Raw genomic sequence first — 17969 nt, forward strand, 5'->3', positions numbered from 1 at the left:
CTTCCACCGTTTAAAAATAAAAATATTTGGCATTGTACATTTCCCTCAGCTTTGCCGCTGATACCAAACCGCAGTCCCTTGTTGTACAGTGCCACCTTCACACCACTCGTCTCTTTGCCAACTCCACTATCAAGTCCTGGTAAATCCGAACTCTAGCACCATCCCACTGCACCTCCTGCTTCTGCTTCGCCTTGTTTAACACCTTCTCCTTCATGTAGTATTTATGGAAGGAGATAATTAACGCGTTCGGCTGCTCGTTTACTTTGGGTTTCAGCCTTAACGACCGATGAGCTTGGTCCAGTTTGTTGTTCTATTTATCAGGTTAGAAATATGGCAGTCAATATGGTCGCCTTTCTTAATCCTAATTATGTTTATACTTTCAGAGTCGCCAGGTATCTCTCGATACCGCCACAAGGTTCAACCCGAATACCGATCAAAAGACCCAATACACCAGTTAGTTAGTTCAACGTCAATACTATTTATTTACACACACAGTAAGATCGACTCATGCACAACAGTACAACAAACTAAACTCTCTCTAACGCTAATAGATCATAAAATTTACAGTGCAGAAGGAGGCCATTCGGCCCATCGTGTCTGCAACGGCTCCTGGAAAGAGCACCCTACCAAAGGTTAACACCTCCACCCTATCCCCATAACCCAGTAACCCCACCCAACACTAAGGGCAATTTATCATGTCGAATCCACCTAACCTGCACATCTTTGGACTGTGGGAGGAAACCGGAGCACCCGGAGGAAACGCACGCACACACGGGGAGGATGTGCAGACTCCGCACAGACAGTGACCCAAGCCGGAATCGAGCCTGGGACCCTGGAGCTGTGAAGCGATTGTGCTATCCACAATGCTACCGTGCTAATGCCTGTACTTAACTTCGGGTGCCCACTTAGTCAGTGGAACAATGGCCGTTGTTCGGATTGGAGGTTGTTGGGTTCGAAGAGATAACAGGAGTACAGCTAAGGTCATCCGTCTGGTAGCGAGTGTTGACCTTGAACTTACTTGCTTCTGGTTATGCTGGTGGATGGGTCTCTCTGCTTGAGAGCCAAATCCAAAAGAGCGAATCTCTCGTTGGGGTTCTTTCTTATACTTAAAAGGGGCTTTGCGCGCTTTTAGGCGGGCCTTAAACTTGGTCCCAATTAATTGGGCAGCTTCTCGATCATTGTTATTGATCTTACCAATAAAGCGGTGGGTACCCTGATGGCTAGGCGTGTCTTAGGTGGCCGTTGGCCTTGCTTTGTTTGTGTCTTTCGGTTGGGGTACTGGCGCCGGGATGTCTGCGACAGTATCAACTACCTGAGTGTTAGTCCTTTGCTCCTTGGAGATGGGCCATCAATATGCTAATCAACCCAGGAGTTTCGATTCCGTCTGGTAACTGCTTCCTAAATATATATTCCTAAATATATATTCAGGCTCTGTGCCTGCTTGTTGTCTAGCATTGTCCACATTTCCCTACATTCTCTGTGAGCGTCCATTTTGTGTTCTGGAAGTGGCCATCGCAGATGGTTACAAGTTCATACTGGGAGGGGTCTTCACCCTCCCCCATCAACTCCGCCAGCCTCATAGCAAAGTGCTCAGTTGGCCTTGAGCCCTCTGCCCCTTCAGGTAAGCCCACAATTCTCAGATCTCCAAGTCATCAAGCTTTGCTCGGAGTCCTCTGTTGACCTCCACCACCCTCTGTACTTCGTTTCCCATCGAGGTGAACTGGTCACTGTGCTGTGACATGGCCTCCTCCACTTCCTTCATCGTTTCCCACTGTTCTCTCACCTCGACCGATGTCTTTGCCGCATCCACCGTCACCGGGGTGATTTCTCCTCCACCAATGATCTCAGTGCGACCACCATCTCCTTCCTCAACGCCTCCATGTGCCTCACAAACTGCTTCTCCAGCTCCACCTCAGTCATCCTTTCCACTGTAAATAGTGCGGCCCCACCACACGGTCTGTCATCCTCCTTCTTGTCAGCGCTTTTACTGATCCTCTCCTTTTGCAACGAGCCCACGTTTCCTCCCTTCTTCACAGCTATTTTTGGCATCCCTTAACCACATAGTATTTTTCTTCTTCTTTCTCCAAACTCGAGAAAAATGATAAAATAATAAAATAAATTAAAAAATTGGAAAATTATATTTTAAAAAGAAATTTTATAATTTTTTTAAAAAACTTTTTTTAATAAAAAAATGTTTTCAAAAATCAAAGCTCAAAATATCTCTTCTTCTGGGACCAGACTTCAAACATCCCAAACATGCATTTTCAGCGGAGGGCCACCCAGTGTGCACTGCTCCCCCCCTACATCTGTGCTGGATTCAGGCCTCGCCTCAGGCCACGATCCTCGCCCCCGGTGCTTGCTTCGGGCCCGATGCCCCAGCTCCTCCGGTCATGGGGGTCCCTACTAGCCCAACCTGGTACTCGTCCCTCAGGCCCCAACGGCCGTATAAATCCTGACCGGTGAGACCCCGGGAAAACCCCTGGAAAATGCCGAAATGCTGCAGAACGGCGGGAGCCCCTCTCCAGCACGACCGCTCCGTTCACACACGCTGTCGCCACCTGGGGTGGCCACGTCCCAATTACAAAATGGACACTTGCAGAGAATGAAGGGAAAACTGGACAATGCTGAGAAAGCAAGGAGGTACAAGGTTTGTCGGTTGATTGGAGTTTGCAGCTCCCAGACAAGACCGATACTGCAAAACTATTAGCATACTAATGAGCCATCTCCGGGGACAAAAGAGAAACATTTAAGCAAACGATACTAAAGCAGACACCCCGGCGCCAGAGGAGATTAGAACAAAGCAGGCCAACGGCCACCTAGAGCCCGCCCAGCAATCAGGGCAGCCACCCCTTTATTGGAGGAAATCGATACCAATGATCAGGATATGGTCCAATTAATTGGGACCAAGTTCAAGGACCGCCCAAAAGTGCGTGAAGCCCCTTTTGGGGATAAGAAGAAGCTCCCAAGAGAGAATCTTTCTTCTTGGCCTTGGCTCTCAGCGACGAGAGGCCTGCCCAGCAGCTGGACCAGAACAAGTAAGTCCAAAGTCAACGCACGCTACGAGATAGACGCTCCTAGCTGCTATTCCGTACAAGTTCGACCCCAACAGCCTCAGAACCGGACAACGGCCATTGTTCCTCTGACTGAATGGGCGCCCGAAGCTAAGTATAGGCTTTGGTAGTAGTGATAGTTTAGTTGGTAGAGTTTGTGCATTAGTATAATTGACTGTGAAATGAATGAAATGAATGAAAAATGAAAATCGCTTATTGTCACGAGTAGGCTTCAAATGAAGTTACTGTGAAAAGCCCCTAGTCGCCACATTCCGGCGCCTGTTCGGGGAGGCTGTTACGGGAATCGAACCGTGCTGCTGGCTTGCCTTGGTCTGCTTTCAAAGCCAGCGATTAGCCCTGTGAGCTAAACAGCCCGTGCGTAAATAAATGAGCATTGATTTCGAACTTACTAACTGGCGTATCGAGTCTTTGATTAGTATTCGGTTTTGAACCTTGTGGCAGTATCGAAAGATACCTGGTGACTCTTGAGCAAACGTAATTAGAATTAAGGAAGGTGACCATATTAACCGCCATAAACAGAGCCAATTAGAGAGAACACAACGAGCAACAGCGCCACCAGAAGTCATCGATGAAAGTGGATTTTAAGAGGTGGGATGTTCTGCCACCGTCGCTGGCAGGGCGGGTGCAGACAGTAAAGATGACAATGCTGCAAAGGTTTCTGTTCATGTTCCAGAACCTCACAATCTTCGTCCCCAAGTCATTTTTTAAGGTCAATGCACTGATCTCTGGATTTATGTAGGTTAGGAGGGCTTTCCTGGAGGGGGCGAGGAGAGGGGGTGGGGGGGCTGGTGCTGCCGAATATGATGAATTAGTCAATGCTGGGGCCCTTGCGGTTAGTTGAATACTGTATATTAATGATTTAGTCGCAAATGTAGGTGACATGATTGAGACATTTGCAGATGGCACAAAAATTGACCATCTAGTTGATAGTGAAGAGGATAGCTGTGAATTCCAGAATTATATAAAGAATTATATGGCAAATTAAATTAAATCCGACAAGTGTGAGGTAAAGCAAACAAAGCAAGGAATTACTTAATAAACAGGAAGAGGTTGAGGAAATGTCCTAAAGGACAATAATAAACCAGATGAGTTTTTACAACAATGGACATTAGTTTCATGGTCATCATTAGACATGCATTTGTTAGTGCATGTCCACAGTTTCTTGAAGGTGGCAGGACAGCTGCCAAGGGTGTTCAAGAAAGCATATGGAATGCTTTCCTTTATTGGATGTGGTATTGAGTGCAAAATCAAGAGTGTAATGATGGAACTAGTAAACGCTGGTCAGGCCACAGCTGGACTTGTGTACGCAGTTCCGGTCACCACATTACAGGTAGGACATAATTGTTCTTCGGAGAGTGCAGAAGAGATTTACAAGAATGTTGCCAGGGTTTGAAAATTGCAGCTGTGGAGGAGCGGTTGGACAGGCTAGGGTTGTTTTCCTTAGAAAAGAGGAGGCAGGGGCAGCACGGTGGCCTAGTGGTTAGCACAACCGCCTCACGGCGCTGAGGTCCCAGGTTCGATCCCGGCTCTGGGTCACTGTCCGTGTGGAGTTTGCACATTCTCCCCGTGTCTGCGTGGGTTTCGCCCCCACAACCCAAAAATGTGCAGAGTAGGTGGATTGGCCACGCTAAATTGCCCCTTAATTGGAAAAAATAATTGGGTAATCTAAATTTATAAAAAAAAAAGAAGAAAAGAGGAGGCTAAGGGACAACCTAATTGAAGTGTACAAATTTACAAAAGGCCCAAACAGGGTAGACAGCAAAGATATTTTTCCCCCATGCTGAGGGGTCAATTACCAGGAGCACAGATTTGAGGTGATTGGTTGAGGATTCAAGGGGACACCAGGGAAAATGTTTTCACCCAAAGGGTAGAGAGGATTGGGAATTCTCTGATCAAGTTGGTGGCCGAGGCTGAAATGCTCAACTCATTTTTTAAGTACCACCTGGTTCTGCATCCGAATTGCTGTAACCTGCAACGCTACAGATCAGGTGCTGGAAAATGGAATTAAAATGAGTGGCTAGTTTATTTTTATTTTTTCGCCAGTGCAAACACGATGGGCTGAATGGTGTCTTGCAGCACCCTAACTCGTCTGATTCCAATGGTGATGCAATAGTGTTACATGCAGCTGCTACCAAAACATACGTACTCAGTGCAACAAATCATGCATCCAAATGTTATTGAAAGGTCGCTCCAATTATCAAGAAACATTGTCGACAAGTGACATATTGTGGGATTAAATTGTTAAAACGCAATCCATTGTTTGATTTAGGTAGTTGTGGGAGTTAGTATTCTAATTTAACACTGGATTGTGATAGCTATGTCAAGTCAATTACCAACTAATAGCAGGATGTGTCAAATAAATCCTAAAATTGGTTTCAAAGGCTTTTCATCTATGTACATTAGAACAACCAGATAAATAATATATTTATAAACCTATAGCCATATTCATTCCCTTTGTCATTTTGACCCGAACAAACAGTGAGGCATCAGTAACCATGGCCAGAATTCTCCATTTGGGGAACTGTGTTCTCTTGCCCAATTTCACTATCCCTTGCCATGCAATTGTACACATGGCGGGAATTGCAAGGGATGCCCTCGTGAATCCCGCTAACGCCATTTTGAATGAGCAGCCCGATAGCTATTACAGTGGCAACGTAATTCCATTCCCCCACCATGGGATTTTCTGGGTCATGCCCCCTCCCAATCACACAGTAAGAGGCTGACCCCCGCCATCATTCTCCCAACAGACACCTGCCTGGAAGCCCCCCGCTCCCCATTACTGGGACCTCTACCCAAAGATCCACATTACAGAGGGCCCCTCCCCTGACCCGGGGAGGGGGGTTGCAGTTTCTGATGGGAGACCTCTCTCAGGGGGGCGTTACTGGCAGGGGTCCCTGTTTTAGGGGGATATTTCAAGCAGGGTGGGGTTTAGATTGGATTTGTTTATTGTCACATTTACCAAGGTACAGCGAGAAGTATTTTTCAGCGACCAGCTCAAACAAATCATTTAGTAGATGAAAATAAAACAAAATTTAAAAAAAATACATAATGGGGTAACACAATACAAATACATAGACACGGCATCAGGTGAAGCATACATGAGTGTAGTATCAATCAGGTCAGTCCATACGATGGTCGTTTAGGAGTCTGTTAACAGCGGGGAAGAAGCTGTTTTTGAATCTGTTTGTGCGTGTTCTCAGACTTTTGTATCTCCTGCCCAATGGAAGAAGTTGGAAGAGAGAATAACCCAGGTGGGAGGGGTCTTTGATTATGCTGCCCGCTTTCCCCAGGCAGCGGGAGGTATAGATAGAATCAATAAATGGGAGGCAGGTTCATAAATCTCTTACGGTCTTGGGCCGAGCAGTTGCCATACCAGGCTGTGATGCAACAAGATAGGATTCTTTCTATGGTGCATCTGTCAAAGTTGGTAAGAGTCAGTGTGAGGATATGCCAAATTTCCTTAGTTTCCTGAGGAAGTATAGACGCTGTTGTGCTTTCTTGGTGGTAGAGTCGATATGGGTGGACCAGGTCAGATTTCGTGATGTGCATCCCTAGGAATTTGAAGCTATCAACCACCTCCACCTCGGCCCTGTTGATGCTGACAGGGGTGTGCACAGTATTTTGCTTCCTGAAGTCAATGACCAGCTCTTTAGTTTTGCGGGCATTGACGGAGAGATTGTTGTTGCTGCGCCACTCCACTAGGTTCTCTATCTCCCTCCTGTATTCTGACTCGTCAATGTTCGAGATCCGACCCACTATGGTCGCGTTGTCAGCAAACCTATAGATGGTGTTGCGTTGGAACCACATTTTGCCACGCAGTCATGTGTGTACAGGGAGTATAGTAGGGAACTAAGTACACAGCCTTGTGGGGCCCCGGTATTGAGGACTATTGTGGAGGAGGTGTTGTTATTTATTCTTACTGATTTGGTCTGTGGGTCAGAAAGTCGAGGATCCAGTTGCAGAGTGAGGAGCCAAGTCCTAGGTTTTAGAGTTTTGATATGAGCTTGGTTGGGCTTATGGTGTTGAAGACGGAGGTGTAGTCAATAAATTGGAGTCTGATGTAGGAGTCCTTGTCGAAATGCTCCAGGGATGAGTGTAGGGCCAGGGAGATGGCATCTGCAGTGGGCCAGATGCGGCAGTATGCAAAATGCTGTGGATCTAGGCGTTTTGGGAGTATGGAGTTGGTGCCCTTCATGACCAACCTCTCAAAGCACTTCATTATGATTGATGTCAGGGCCACTGGATGGGAGTCATTGATGCACGTTGCCTGGTTCTTCTTTGGCACAGGTATGATGGTGGTCTTCTTGAAGCAGGTGAGAACGTCGGAGCGGAGGGTCCCTCTCTTAGAGGTGGGTTTCTGGCGGGTTCTCTATGGGGGAGGAGGTGGGGGTTCGGAGTGTGAGGGGGAGGGGGGGTTCTGGCAAGGATCTCCCTTATGGTGGTTCTGGCGGGTCTCTCTCCTGAGGGTGAGTGTTGGGGGGTGGGTCTGATGGGATCCTCCTTTATGGGGGTGTTTGTGGTGATGGTCTCTCTCTTCGGGGGGTGTTCTGGCAGTGATCCCTCTCTTTTTTTAAAAATTTAGATTAGCCAATTATTTTTTCCAATTAAGGGGCAATTTAGCGTGGCCAATCCACCTACTCTGCACATTTTTCGGTTGTGGCGGCGAAACCCACGCAGACACGGGGAGAATGTGCAAACTCCACACGGACAGTGACCCAGAGTAGGGATTCGAACCTGGGACCTCAGCGCCGTGAGGCAGCTGTGTTAACCACTAGGCCACCGTGCTGCCCTAGTGATCCCTCTCTTATGGGGGGAGGTTTCTGGTAGGTGTCTCGGATGTGCGAGGTGGGGCGGGAGGGAGTTTCTGGCAGGAGTTTCTTCTAGAGGGGATTCTGTGGCAGGGGTCTTACATGGGGGATTTCTGAGGGGGCTCTCTCTTATGGGGGGAGGGGGGACTTCTGGTGGGGCTCTCTGCTGGGGGTGGGATCACCCTCATATTGTGTGTGGGGCGAACATCTATGCCGCCACCAACAGGGCCCCGGAGCATCGAAATGGGATCGTCGCCTATGCCATTTTCTGCCAACGCTGGATTCTCTGCCGCATCAGAAACTTCGCTACTGGCGGCGGGTGGTGGCGAATCTAGTGCCATATATACTCAACACTCCTGCTGGCATTTCATTAAAGTAGCAGAATGTTCACTTTTAAGAATCCAACAGCAGGAAATTTTATTAAGCAGTCAAGGTCAGGATATCACTGGATACACACATTACCGGAGTTCCAGCTAGGAAATAATCCAATTACCTTACAATGGCAAACATTTAACAATTTTAAGGTAATAAGGCCCAAATCGTTTCACAGGACATTCAGCTACAATTTGACGCAATGTTTGCTTTTGTGATTAGGATAGGTGGGCTTGGTCAAGGAGGAGAACTTTTGAGCAGTGTCTCAAAAGGAAAGTGAAAGAGAGGTTTAGAGTGGAAAGTCCAGAGCGGAAATCATCAGCAGCTGAAGACAGGACTGCCAATGGTGGAATGATGAAAATCAAGGATGGACTAAAGGCCAGATTGGAGCAGTGCAGATATTTCATCAAGGGTTGTGAGACTGGAGGGACTAACAGAGGTGGGGAGGAGAGGAAATCCATGGAGGGATTTGAAAAAAATGAATGAGAATTTTAAAATCAGGGAGATGCCAGATCAGGAACCAATATAGGTCAGTGAGCACAGGTCAAAGGATAAACAGGATTTGGTGTCAGTTAGGATATGGGCAGAAGTGTTTTGGATGAGTTCAAGTTGACATAACAGACCACTGGAATAGTTGAGTCTAGAGTTCAGAGGCAGTAAAAGCTTGGATGAGAATTTCAGCAGCAGACGAGCTAAGGCGTATTTGAGACATACCATGTTGCAGGAGGTGGAGGCGGAGTGTCATGAGACTCAGCTCAGCTCAGGGTCAAAAGGTGGCTCCTGTTGTGAACAATTTGGTTTCATCTCAGACAATGATCAGGGACAGAGATGGAGTCATTAGCTGAGGAACAAGAGATTGGTGAACAGACAGAAGACAATGGCTTAAGTATTGAACTGTTTTCTGCTTATCCAATAGTCAAACAAAAATGTGAAAAGTCAGATACAGTGAAAGGATAAAAAGAATGATGAAGTTAAACTGGCTGTCATCCGAATACATGTGGAAATTAGGTGTTTGCAGATTAGGTCAATGAGCGACAGCATGCAGATGGAAATAGAGACAAGTCCAGGAATAACCATGCAGAAACAGGACGTGAATCTATTGTGAGTGATTGTCTAGCTATGACAGGATTGATAGGAATGGAATCAAGTGAGGGAAGTCCACCCAGCTGAACAACAGAGGAAAGACATTGATAAAGCGTGGATTTGAACTTCTGGTTGGCCAAGGAGTGAGAGGTCGCATATGTGGCAGCTCCTGCTTGTGGCGGTCTTTTCGTGGCCTTTACTCTCATTTGCAGCAGGAATTTTGGAAGTGCTAGCAGAAGAGATTGACCCCCTAGTTTATGGAGCGGCAAACTAGCAGTCCCCGATAAAGAGCAAACCAGTTGTTTGAGACGGGTGAGGTGCTGGCAACGCACACAGAGATGTTGGAGGGGCAGGGGCCTGCCCTGCCAGCTCAGTGGTCGATGGAGCAGTTGGTGAGCTTCTGGAATGAGAATCTCACCCAACAACAGAAGGAAAGTTTGGAGGACCTGGTCCAGGCGGTAGACTCAATCAAGGCGGTGGTTACCCGCGTTGAAACGCAACTGGCAATCCAAAGGCAGGTGATCCAGAGGTTGGAGGAGCATGAAGAACAGTCCACCTCGATGGCAGCGGAGATGGGGCTGATGCGAGAGCAGCAGAAGTGACTGCTGGAGAAAGTGGAGGACCTGGAGAACCAACCTCGTAGGCAGAACATTCGGACTACTGTAACCGGCTCACCTATGTATGACCTATGGGGGCAGAGGGTTATGCTTTGGCTCGGTGGATGAGGCAGAGGACTTCATGAAAGAGAATGGATTGACAGGAGAAGGAGGACTTTGATGGAAGAGAAGTGAAGTGGAGTGAATGTACTGTATTGCGAAAAACTTTTTGGTGTTCGCTTTCTTTTCTTTTTTCAGTTTTTAGGCTTTAGGCCTGTTTACAGGTCTTTGTTCAGGGATGAAGGGGTGGGTCTCGGTGTTTGGGCCTTGGATGGGATTGTTTATTTGTTTTTACTTCTTGCCTTTGTCTTGATTGTTTGCACTAAGGTTCGAGTGGCGGGGGGGGGGGGGGGGGGGGGGGGGAATTAGTGGGGGGTAGGATGCTATGCACCATGGGCAGGGACTGCCAGGCTAGCTGGGTGGGCTAGTTTACGGAAGGGTGGGGGGGAAAACAGAATTGCTGACGGGGAGGGGACTTTCAAAGTGGAGGAGGAGGAGGGTTGATGACGGTAGTTGCTTGAGGATGGGCCAGGGGTGTCACAATATACACCAGTATATCATGGTGCAGACACACACACTGATGGACACACAGTAGGACCAATCAACACGCACAACACCGCAGCCAATCACCAGTTAGAGCACACTCACTATAAAGACAGACGGCATCAGTTTTCCCGCTCATTCGGGATGCAGCCTCTCAGAAGGACAGAGCTTACAGCACAGATCTTCACCATGTGCTGAGTACTGGTTAGGATAGGCATCGGTCTTTAGTTTAATCTAACATCGTGTTTACCGAGTGAAAGTATGTTCAACAGTTTCTAGCTTAATAAAATAGTGTTGTACTATTTTAAGTGTTGGTAGCCTGTATGTGTTCAACGGATCCAGAGCACCCAACACATCATCAAGGGGACATGGGCCAAAGACTGGCCTAGGGGAGGTTGTGGCTGATCGGTAGGAGAGGGGGCGGGGGGCAGGGTGCCCATGGAGATTCGGGGGGCAGAGTAAGGTATTTCCGTTCTACTCCCATGTGCATAATGTGTATTCCCGGATAGACTTCTTTGTGATGGACAAAACGCTGCTGGTAGAGGTGGTAGATGCTGAATATTCAGCAATACTGGTGTCAGACCATGCACTGCACTGGGTAGACTTCCAAGTTAGTAAAGGAAAGGCCCAGCGGCCGCAATAGAGGTTGGATGTGGGGCTATTACTGGAGGAGGAGGTATGTGAGCGGTGAGGGAGGCCATTCGGGAATACATTAAGAGCAATGATACGGGAAAGGTGGCGGCGGGAGTGGTCTGGGGAGGCATTGAAGGCGGTTATCAGGGGAGAATTCATCTCAATTCGGGCCCATAAGGAGAAGGCGGAGCGGGCGGAGGTTAACAGACTTTGGTGGATGAAATTCTACTGGAGGAAGGAGATTTGCGGAGACTCCGGAAGACGGCCTTTTGAAAGAGCGTCAGAGACTGGAACTAGATTTTTGGGCTCCTGTCCACAGGTAAGGCGGTGGGACAGCGGAGGAGGGTAAGGGGAGCGGTTTATGAATATGGGAAGAATGCTAGTAGGATGCTGGCGCATCAGCTGAGGCAACAGGAGGCGGTGAGAGAGATAGGGAAAGTGAGGGACACATGGGGAGGGGGAAGCTAGTTCTGGACCCGGCGGGGGTGAATGATGTGTTTCAGGAGTTTTACAGCAAGTTGTATGTCCGAACCCCCAACCGGGGAGGTGAGGATGAAACCATTGGGGGGGGGGGGGGGGCTGGAATTCCTACGGGTAGAGTTGGTGGAGGGTCTGGGTGTCCCAATCGGGCTTGGGGGCGACGCAATCGGGTGAGGCCCTGGGACTTGACGGATACCCGGTTGAGTTCTATAAGAAGTTTCCTGGGTTGTTGGGGCTGCTTTTGGTAAAGGCTTTTAATGAGTCAAAGGATTTGGGAGTGCTCCCCCCAACGTTACCACAGGAATCAATTTCCCTTATCTTTAAATGAGATAAAGATCCATAAAGCTGTGGGTCGTATAGGCCAACCTCCCTGCTAACTGTGGATGGAAAATTGTTGGCAAAGAACCTGGCCACACGGATTGAGGACTGCATCCCAGGGGTGATAAGGGAGGACCAGATGGTGTTTGTTAAGGGACAGCTTCTGGCAACCAACATCAGGCGGCTCCTTAATGTAATATATGCCTACGGAGGGGCACGAGGTTGAGGTGGTGGTGGCCACGGATGCAGAAAAGACCTTTGACCGGGTGGAGTGGAAATATTTGTGGGAGGTCCTGGGAAGATTTGGGTTCGGCCATTGATTTGTGGATTGGGTCCGGTTGCTTTATCACACACCGGTGGCAAACGTCAGGACAAAATGACCTGTGTAAATCACCAAAACAGTCAAAAAACTACTTGCATACCTAATCATTGGTTAAGTGTCTCATTGTATAAATTTACTGTTCTGAGGGGCTGGTTTAGCTCAATGGTTTGTGATGCAGAACAAGGCCAGCAGCACTGGTTCAATTCCCGTACCAGCTGAGAATTCAGAATTCTCCCTCTGTGTACCCAAACAGGCACCGGAATGTGGCGACTAGGGACTTTTCACTGTAACTTCATTGCAGTGTTAATGTAAGCCTACTTATGACAATAAAAAGATTATTATTATTAATCTGTAATATTCACTGAAGAAAAGAACTCTTATAAAGGCCTATAAAATAATAATAGGCATAGATCAGGGAGATAGTCAACATCTTTTCCCAAAAAGTTAGGGGAGACTAAAACGAGAGGGCGTAGGTTTAAGTTGAGGAGGGAGTGATACAAAAGAGTCCACAGGGGCAATATTTTCACACAAGAGGGTGGTGAGTGTCTGGAATGATCTGCTAGAAGCAGGTACAATTTTGTCTGATAAAAAGCATTTAGATAGTTATCTGTATGGAGGGATATGGGCCAAATGTGGGCAATTGGGACTAGCTTAGTGGTTAAAAACTGGGCTGTATGGACAAGTTGGGCCGAAGGGCCTGTTTTCACGCTGTAAACCTCTATGACTATGAATCGGGTGTGGTCGAAATATTTTAGCCCGTCGGGGACGAGACAGGGGTGTCCACTCTCCCCATTACTGTTTGCCCTGGCTATTGAGCCTTTGGCAATGGTGCTGCGAACATCGAACGTTTGGCGGGGGATAGTGCAAGGGGGGGGGGGGAGGGGGGGGGGGCGTGGAACACAGGGTCTCGCTCTATGCGGACGATCTGCTCCTTTATATAACAGACCCGTTGGGCGGATACTGGAGGAATTTGGTCGGTTCTTAGGTTATAAATTAATATGGGCAAGAGTAAGGATTTTGCGATCCAAGCAAGGGGGCAGGAGAGGAGACTGGGGGAGATGCAGTTCAAGGTGGTGGGAGGGAGTTTTAGGTACCGGGGTATTCAAGTGGCACGGGACTGGGGTTAGCTTCACAAATTAAATTTGGCTGGAATAACAGAGCAGATGAAAGGGGACTTCCGAAGATGGGACGTTCTGTCATTGGCGGGGAAGGTACAGACTGAAAATGACAGTCCTCCAGAGATTGCTGTTTGTTTTTCAGTGTCTCCCAATCTTCATCCCAAAGGCATTTTTTCTGAAGATAAATGCGGCGATCTTGGGTTTTATATGGGCCGGGAAAGCCCAGAGGGTGAAGAAGGTCCTACTTGAGTGGGGACACGGGGAGAGGGGGGCTGGCCCTTCCGAACTTTATCAACTATTACTGGGAGGCTAACATATTGATGGTTAGGAAGTTGGTAGTAGGGGAGAGGTCGGTGTGGGAGAGGGTAGAGGCTTTGTTAACGGCACCTGAGGGTGTGGGGACAATGGAGGCAGCAAATGAGACTGACTGGGGCGTCAGTGTGGTCACCGATCTATGACAACCACCGGCTCGCTCCGGGGTGGGGGTGGGGGGGGGGGGGGGGGGGCTGGACAGGGGCTTCAGCAGGTGGCAGCAGACAGGGATCAAGAGATTCTGAGATCTTTTTATTGAGGAGGGCTTCCCGAGTTTGGAGGAGCGAGAGGAGGAGTTTGAATTGCCAGGTGGCAACAGGTTCCGGTACTTGCAAGTGCGGGACTTTGTTAGGAGGCAGATCCCGAGCTTTCCGCACCTCCCACTAATGGGGCTACAGGATAAGGTGATGTCAGAAACAGGGGTTGGGGAGGGGGAAGGTCTCGTAAATACACAAGGAACTGATGAAGTGGGAAGGGGTTTCAATAGGGGAGGTGAAGAAGAAGTGGGAGGAAGAGTTGGGAAGGGATTAGGAAGTTGGGTTATGGGAGGAGGCTCTGAGGCGAGTCAATGCATCCTCATCATGTGCCAAGCTTAGGCTAATCCAATTTAAGGTGGTCCACCGGGCTCATATGACTGTGGCCCGGAGGAGCAGGTTCTTTGAGTAGGTGGAGGACAGATGTGGGGGTGGGGGTCCTGCAAATCAAGTGTACATGTTCTGAGCGTGTCCGAAGTGGAGGGGATTTTGACAGGGATTCACGGATGTCATGTCTCATGTCTGAGGTCCTGGAAGGGAGGGTGACTCCAAGTCTAGTGGTGGCAATATTTGGAGTGTAGGAAGATCCGGGGGTGGGGTTGCGGAAAGAGGGGCTGACGCGTTGGCCTTTGCCTACCTGGTGGCCCGGAGACAGATTCTGCTGGGATGGAGGGGCGTACGGCCCCCAAAGTCAGGGGTATGGGTAAGTGCCATGGCGGGGTTTCTCAGGTTGGAGGAAATCAAATCCGCTTGAAGGGGTCATTACAGGGATTCGCTCGGGGGTGGCAGCTGTTCATCGACTTCAAGGAAAATTAGTTAGTCAGCAGTGGGGGGAAAACAGGGGGAGGCATGCAAGTGACAAATAAGGGTAGGAAAACCAATGAAGGGAGAACCAGGAGATGAAGTAATTACATGGACCACGACAGTTAGGGTCTGTGCTTTGAAGGGGGGGGGGGGGTGGGGGGAGATGGATATGTCGGTGGGTTTTTGTGTTTGTGGACCTTTCTGTTTAAGTGTTAAAATTATAAATGTCTTAATAAAATATTTTCTAAAAAAAAAAGCATGGTTGGTCAACCCTGTCAAAGGCTGCTGAGAATAGAATTCCTGTCATGCAGGAGGCCATTTGGCCCTTCGTGCCTACACCGACCCTCTCAAACAGGGTCCCCGGCACTGGCCAATCGACGGACTAACAATCAAGTTCAAGTTACATATTTTAGATTTTTCCAGTCCTTCACCAGTCACAAGTTCTTATATCTAATCCTCCTTTCATTTTCGAACTGTCCCTCTGTAAAGCATGCTTCACACATTTCGGCAAATGTCCGCAGTCCGGTTGATTGCTCCTCCTTCTGCAAACATTCAAACCCTCCACCACCGACGAACCAGCAGGGTAGCATGGTGGTTAGCATAAATGCTTCACAGCTCCAGGGTCCCAGGTTCGATTCCCGGCTGGGTCACTGTCTGTGTGGAGTCTGCACGTCCTCCCCTTGTGTGCGTGGGTTTCCTCCGGGTGCTCCGGTTTCCTCCCACAGTCCAAAGATGTGCGGGTTAGGTGGATTGGCCATGCTAAATTGCCCGTAGTGTCCTAATAAAAAGTTGGGTTACGGGTATAGGGTGGATACGTGGGTTTGAGTAGGGTGATCATGGCTCGGCACAACATTGAGGGCCGAAGGGCCTGTTCTGTGCTGTAATGTTCTATGTTCTAGTGGCAGCCGTGTGCACCATCTACAAGATGCACTACAGTAATTCATTAATGCTCCTTAAGCCTGCACCTTCCAAACTCTCAACCACTACAATCTAGAAGGCAAAGAGCAGCAGATACCTGGGAACCCCACCACCTTGAGGTTCCCCTCTGAGTCACTCACCATCCTGACTTGCACATATATCGCCGTTCCTTCACTGTCATTGGGGCAACATCCTGGAACTCCCTCCCTAACAGCACAGTGGGTTTACCAACACCTGAACGACTGCAGTGGTACAAGAAGGCAACTCACCACCATCTTCTGAAGGGCAACTAGGGATTGGCAATAACCAGCCACGCTCACATCCCGTAAATTAATTTTAAAAATTAAAATTTATAATAAGACAATTTCAATAAATGAGATTCTCAACTCCCAATGTGGAAAATTAATTTTAATATTTAAAGACACTTCTGGTGAAAAATCAATTTAAAAATGTTTGACTAAAATATTTAAGAACAGTGTAGGACTCAAAACGTTTCAGTGCTGTGGCAGGATAGAAACCTGATCAGAAGTGCTCTTTCAAAAAAAAAGTCCCAGTAAACCACTAATTTGGGGGGGGGGGGGGGGGGGGGGGGCAATTTGCTCAAGGGCTTGCGAGGTGGACATGGGCTGGTAGTTTGAAAGGGGGTATGTCAGCAGCTTTGAATTTGACAAGGACAGTACAAGAGGAGAAAGAACAAATCAACTAACACGGAGGCCAGGAAAGTTGGGAATAAATTTGAGGCAGAAGTACGTAACCATAGTTATATTCTGCTCACAAGTGTTAAGAAAACTTAAGGATGAGCGTTCATGTCTTACTACTAAATTCAATGGTCAACTGATTAATCAGTATATAATACCATATTCTGAATTACACTTCATGAAGAGTCAAATGCAAGTTGGATAGACACCCAGGTCCAGCAAATATCACACCAACTTCTGCCCAGTAAAGCGCAACTGAAATTACAAGTTTCTCAATACAAACGTCCAGAGTAAACTATACACAAACCCAGAAGATCACCCCCTACTGTCTCAGTGATATTTTTCAGTTTGATGCTAAGCCATCCCGAGGCCTTCGCGCGAGAGTACAAATTTAGTAAGAAAATAGTTGCTTCGTCCTCTTGACACAATTGTATCCTTCACTGGACTGCGTGTTTCCAACATTGTAGGCGTGCATCAACTAAGTTATTTCACAGAGAAACGTCTCCTCTCCCCTACGCCCAGGAAGTGAACTTCGACTTATGTGCTCAAGTTGCATCATCGCCTAACTTGTGTTTAATATCCCAACTTGCACAAGCAGCTAAAATGAGAATTGGCAAAGCGAAAATGTTTTCACCAAAGTAGCGAGAGATTCCGCGGCGCTGAGCCCGCACGCTGAGTGAGTGAAGTTGCCGTCTCTCCCTACCTGGAAGTAATCAGTCCCTCAGGCATGATGTCGGTGCTGTACAATTGTTGGAGCTGAGGGACGACAGGCTGGCTGTTTCTCTCTGTCTCGGGCTGAGCTGCAGTTTCAGTGCCAAGGCGTTTCAGCTGCTCCGCCTGTGCAAGTCACGGGATCCAGGGAGAGTAGTGACCGGAGCAGCTCAGCCCTCTCCAGGCCAGCTCGCGGGGGGGGGCGGGGGCCTGGTTGGCGGGGGGGGTCAGAGTCTGAACACCATCCACACCCAGACCAACTGCAAATCACCAGACCTCTCTCCTTCCTAAAATTCAATCCAAAACGTCAAATCATAATTTAATGACTGCGAAAGGGGCACGCCCCCTTGCAATTAAAGTACACATTTGGTACACTTACATGTCACCAAATCTCCTTCAGATACATTTACAAGAAAAAAATGAAGTACCGTAGTCGGCAGGATTCGAACCTGCGCGGGGAGACCCCAATGGATTTCTAGTCCATCGCCTTAACCACTCGGCCACGACTACTTGGAGAAAATCTTTGCGATTGCCAATTCATCCACTAGCTGCGAGCTGAAATGCGTTTTTGTCGATATATGTTATTTCATTTGTTTAAAGGTCTTGAGAAATCAAAAAAAAACTAATGTCTGCGCTGCCATTTGTAGATTGGGAAGTGCTTTCTTTCCAAATGTAAACTGCGCTGAGCTACAACACAACTATTCTATAATTCTCTTCACAGCTTTCTTTTTGACAAAAGTTTTGTACTATGTTCTACCTTGTGAAGGTGCTTTTGCATAGATCAGAACCATAGAACTGTTCGGCAACAGAAAGAGGCCATTCTGCCTGCCATGTCAATACCAGCTCTCTGCAAGAGCAATTTAGATTG

At 48.1% G+C, this 17969-nt stretch overlaps 1 protein-coding gene and 1 non-coding gene across 2 annotated transcripts in view; both read right to left on the reverse strand.

The window, feature by feature from the left end:
- hs1bp3 (HCLS1 binding protein 3) overlaps positions 1 to 17296 on the reverse strand; it is a 99939-nt gene extending 82643 nt beyond the window's left edge. The window contains exon 1 of the mRNA XM_038801046.1: positions 17094 to 17296. Within this exon, the coding sequence (XP_038656974.1) occupies positions 17094 to 17119 (26 nt within the window). The 5' untranslated portion in view covers positions 17120 to 17296. The remainder of the gene's footprint in view (positions 1 to 17093) is intronic.
- A 233-nt stretch (positions 17297 to 17529) lies between these two features.
- Positions 17530 to 17611, reverse strand: trnas-aga. Its single transcript has one exon. It is a non-coding gene; the product is annotated as a tRNA-Ser (tRNA).
- Between the last annotated feature and the right edge of the window lie 358 nt (positions 17612 to 17969).

Source organism: Scyliorhinus canicula, chromosome 6, assembly GCF_902713615.1.
Source record: "Scyliorhinus canicula chromosome 6, sScyCan1.1, whole genome shotgun sequence".
Taxonomy (NCBI): Eukaryota; Metazoa; Chordata; class Chondrichthyes; order Carcharhiniformes; family Scyliorhinidae; genus Scyliorhinus; species Scyliorhinus canicula.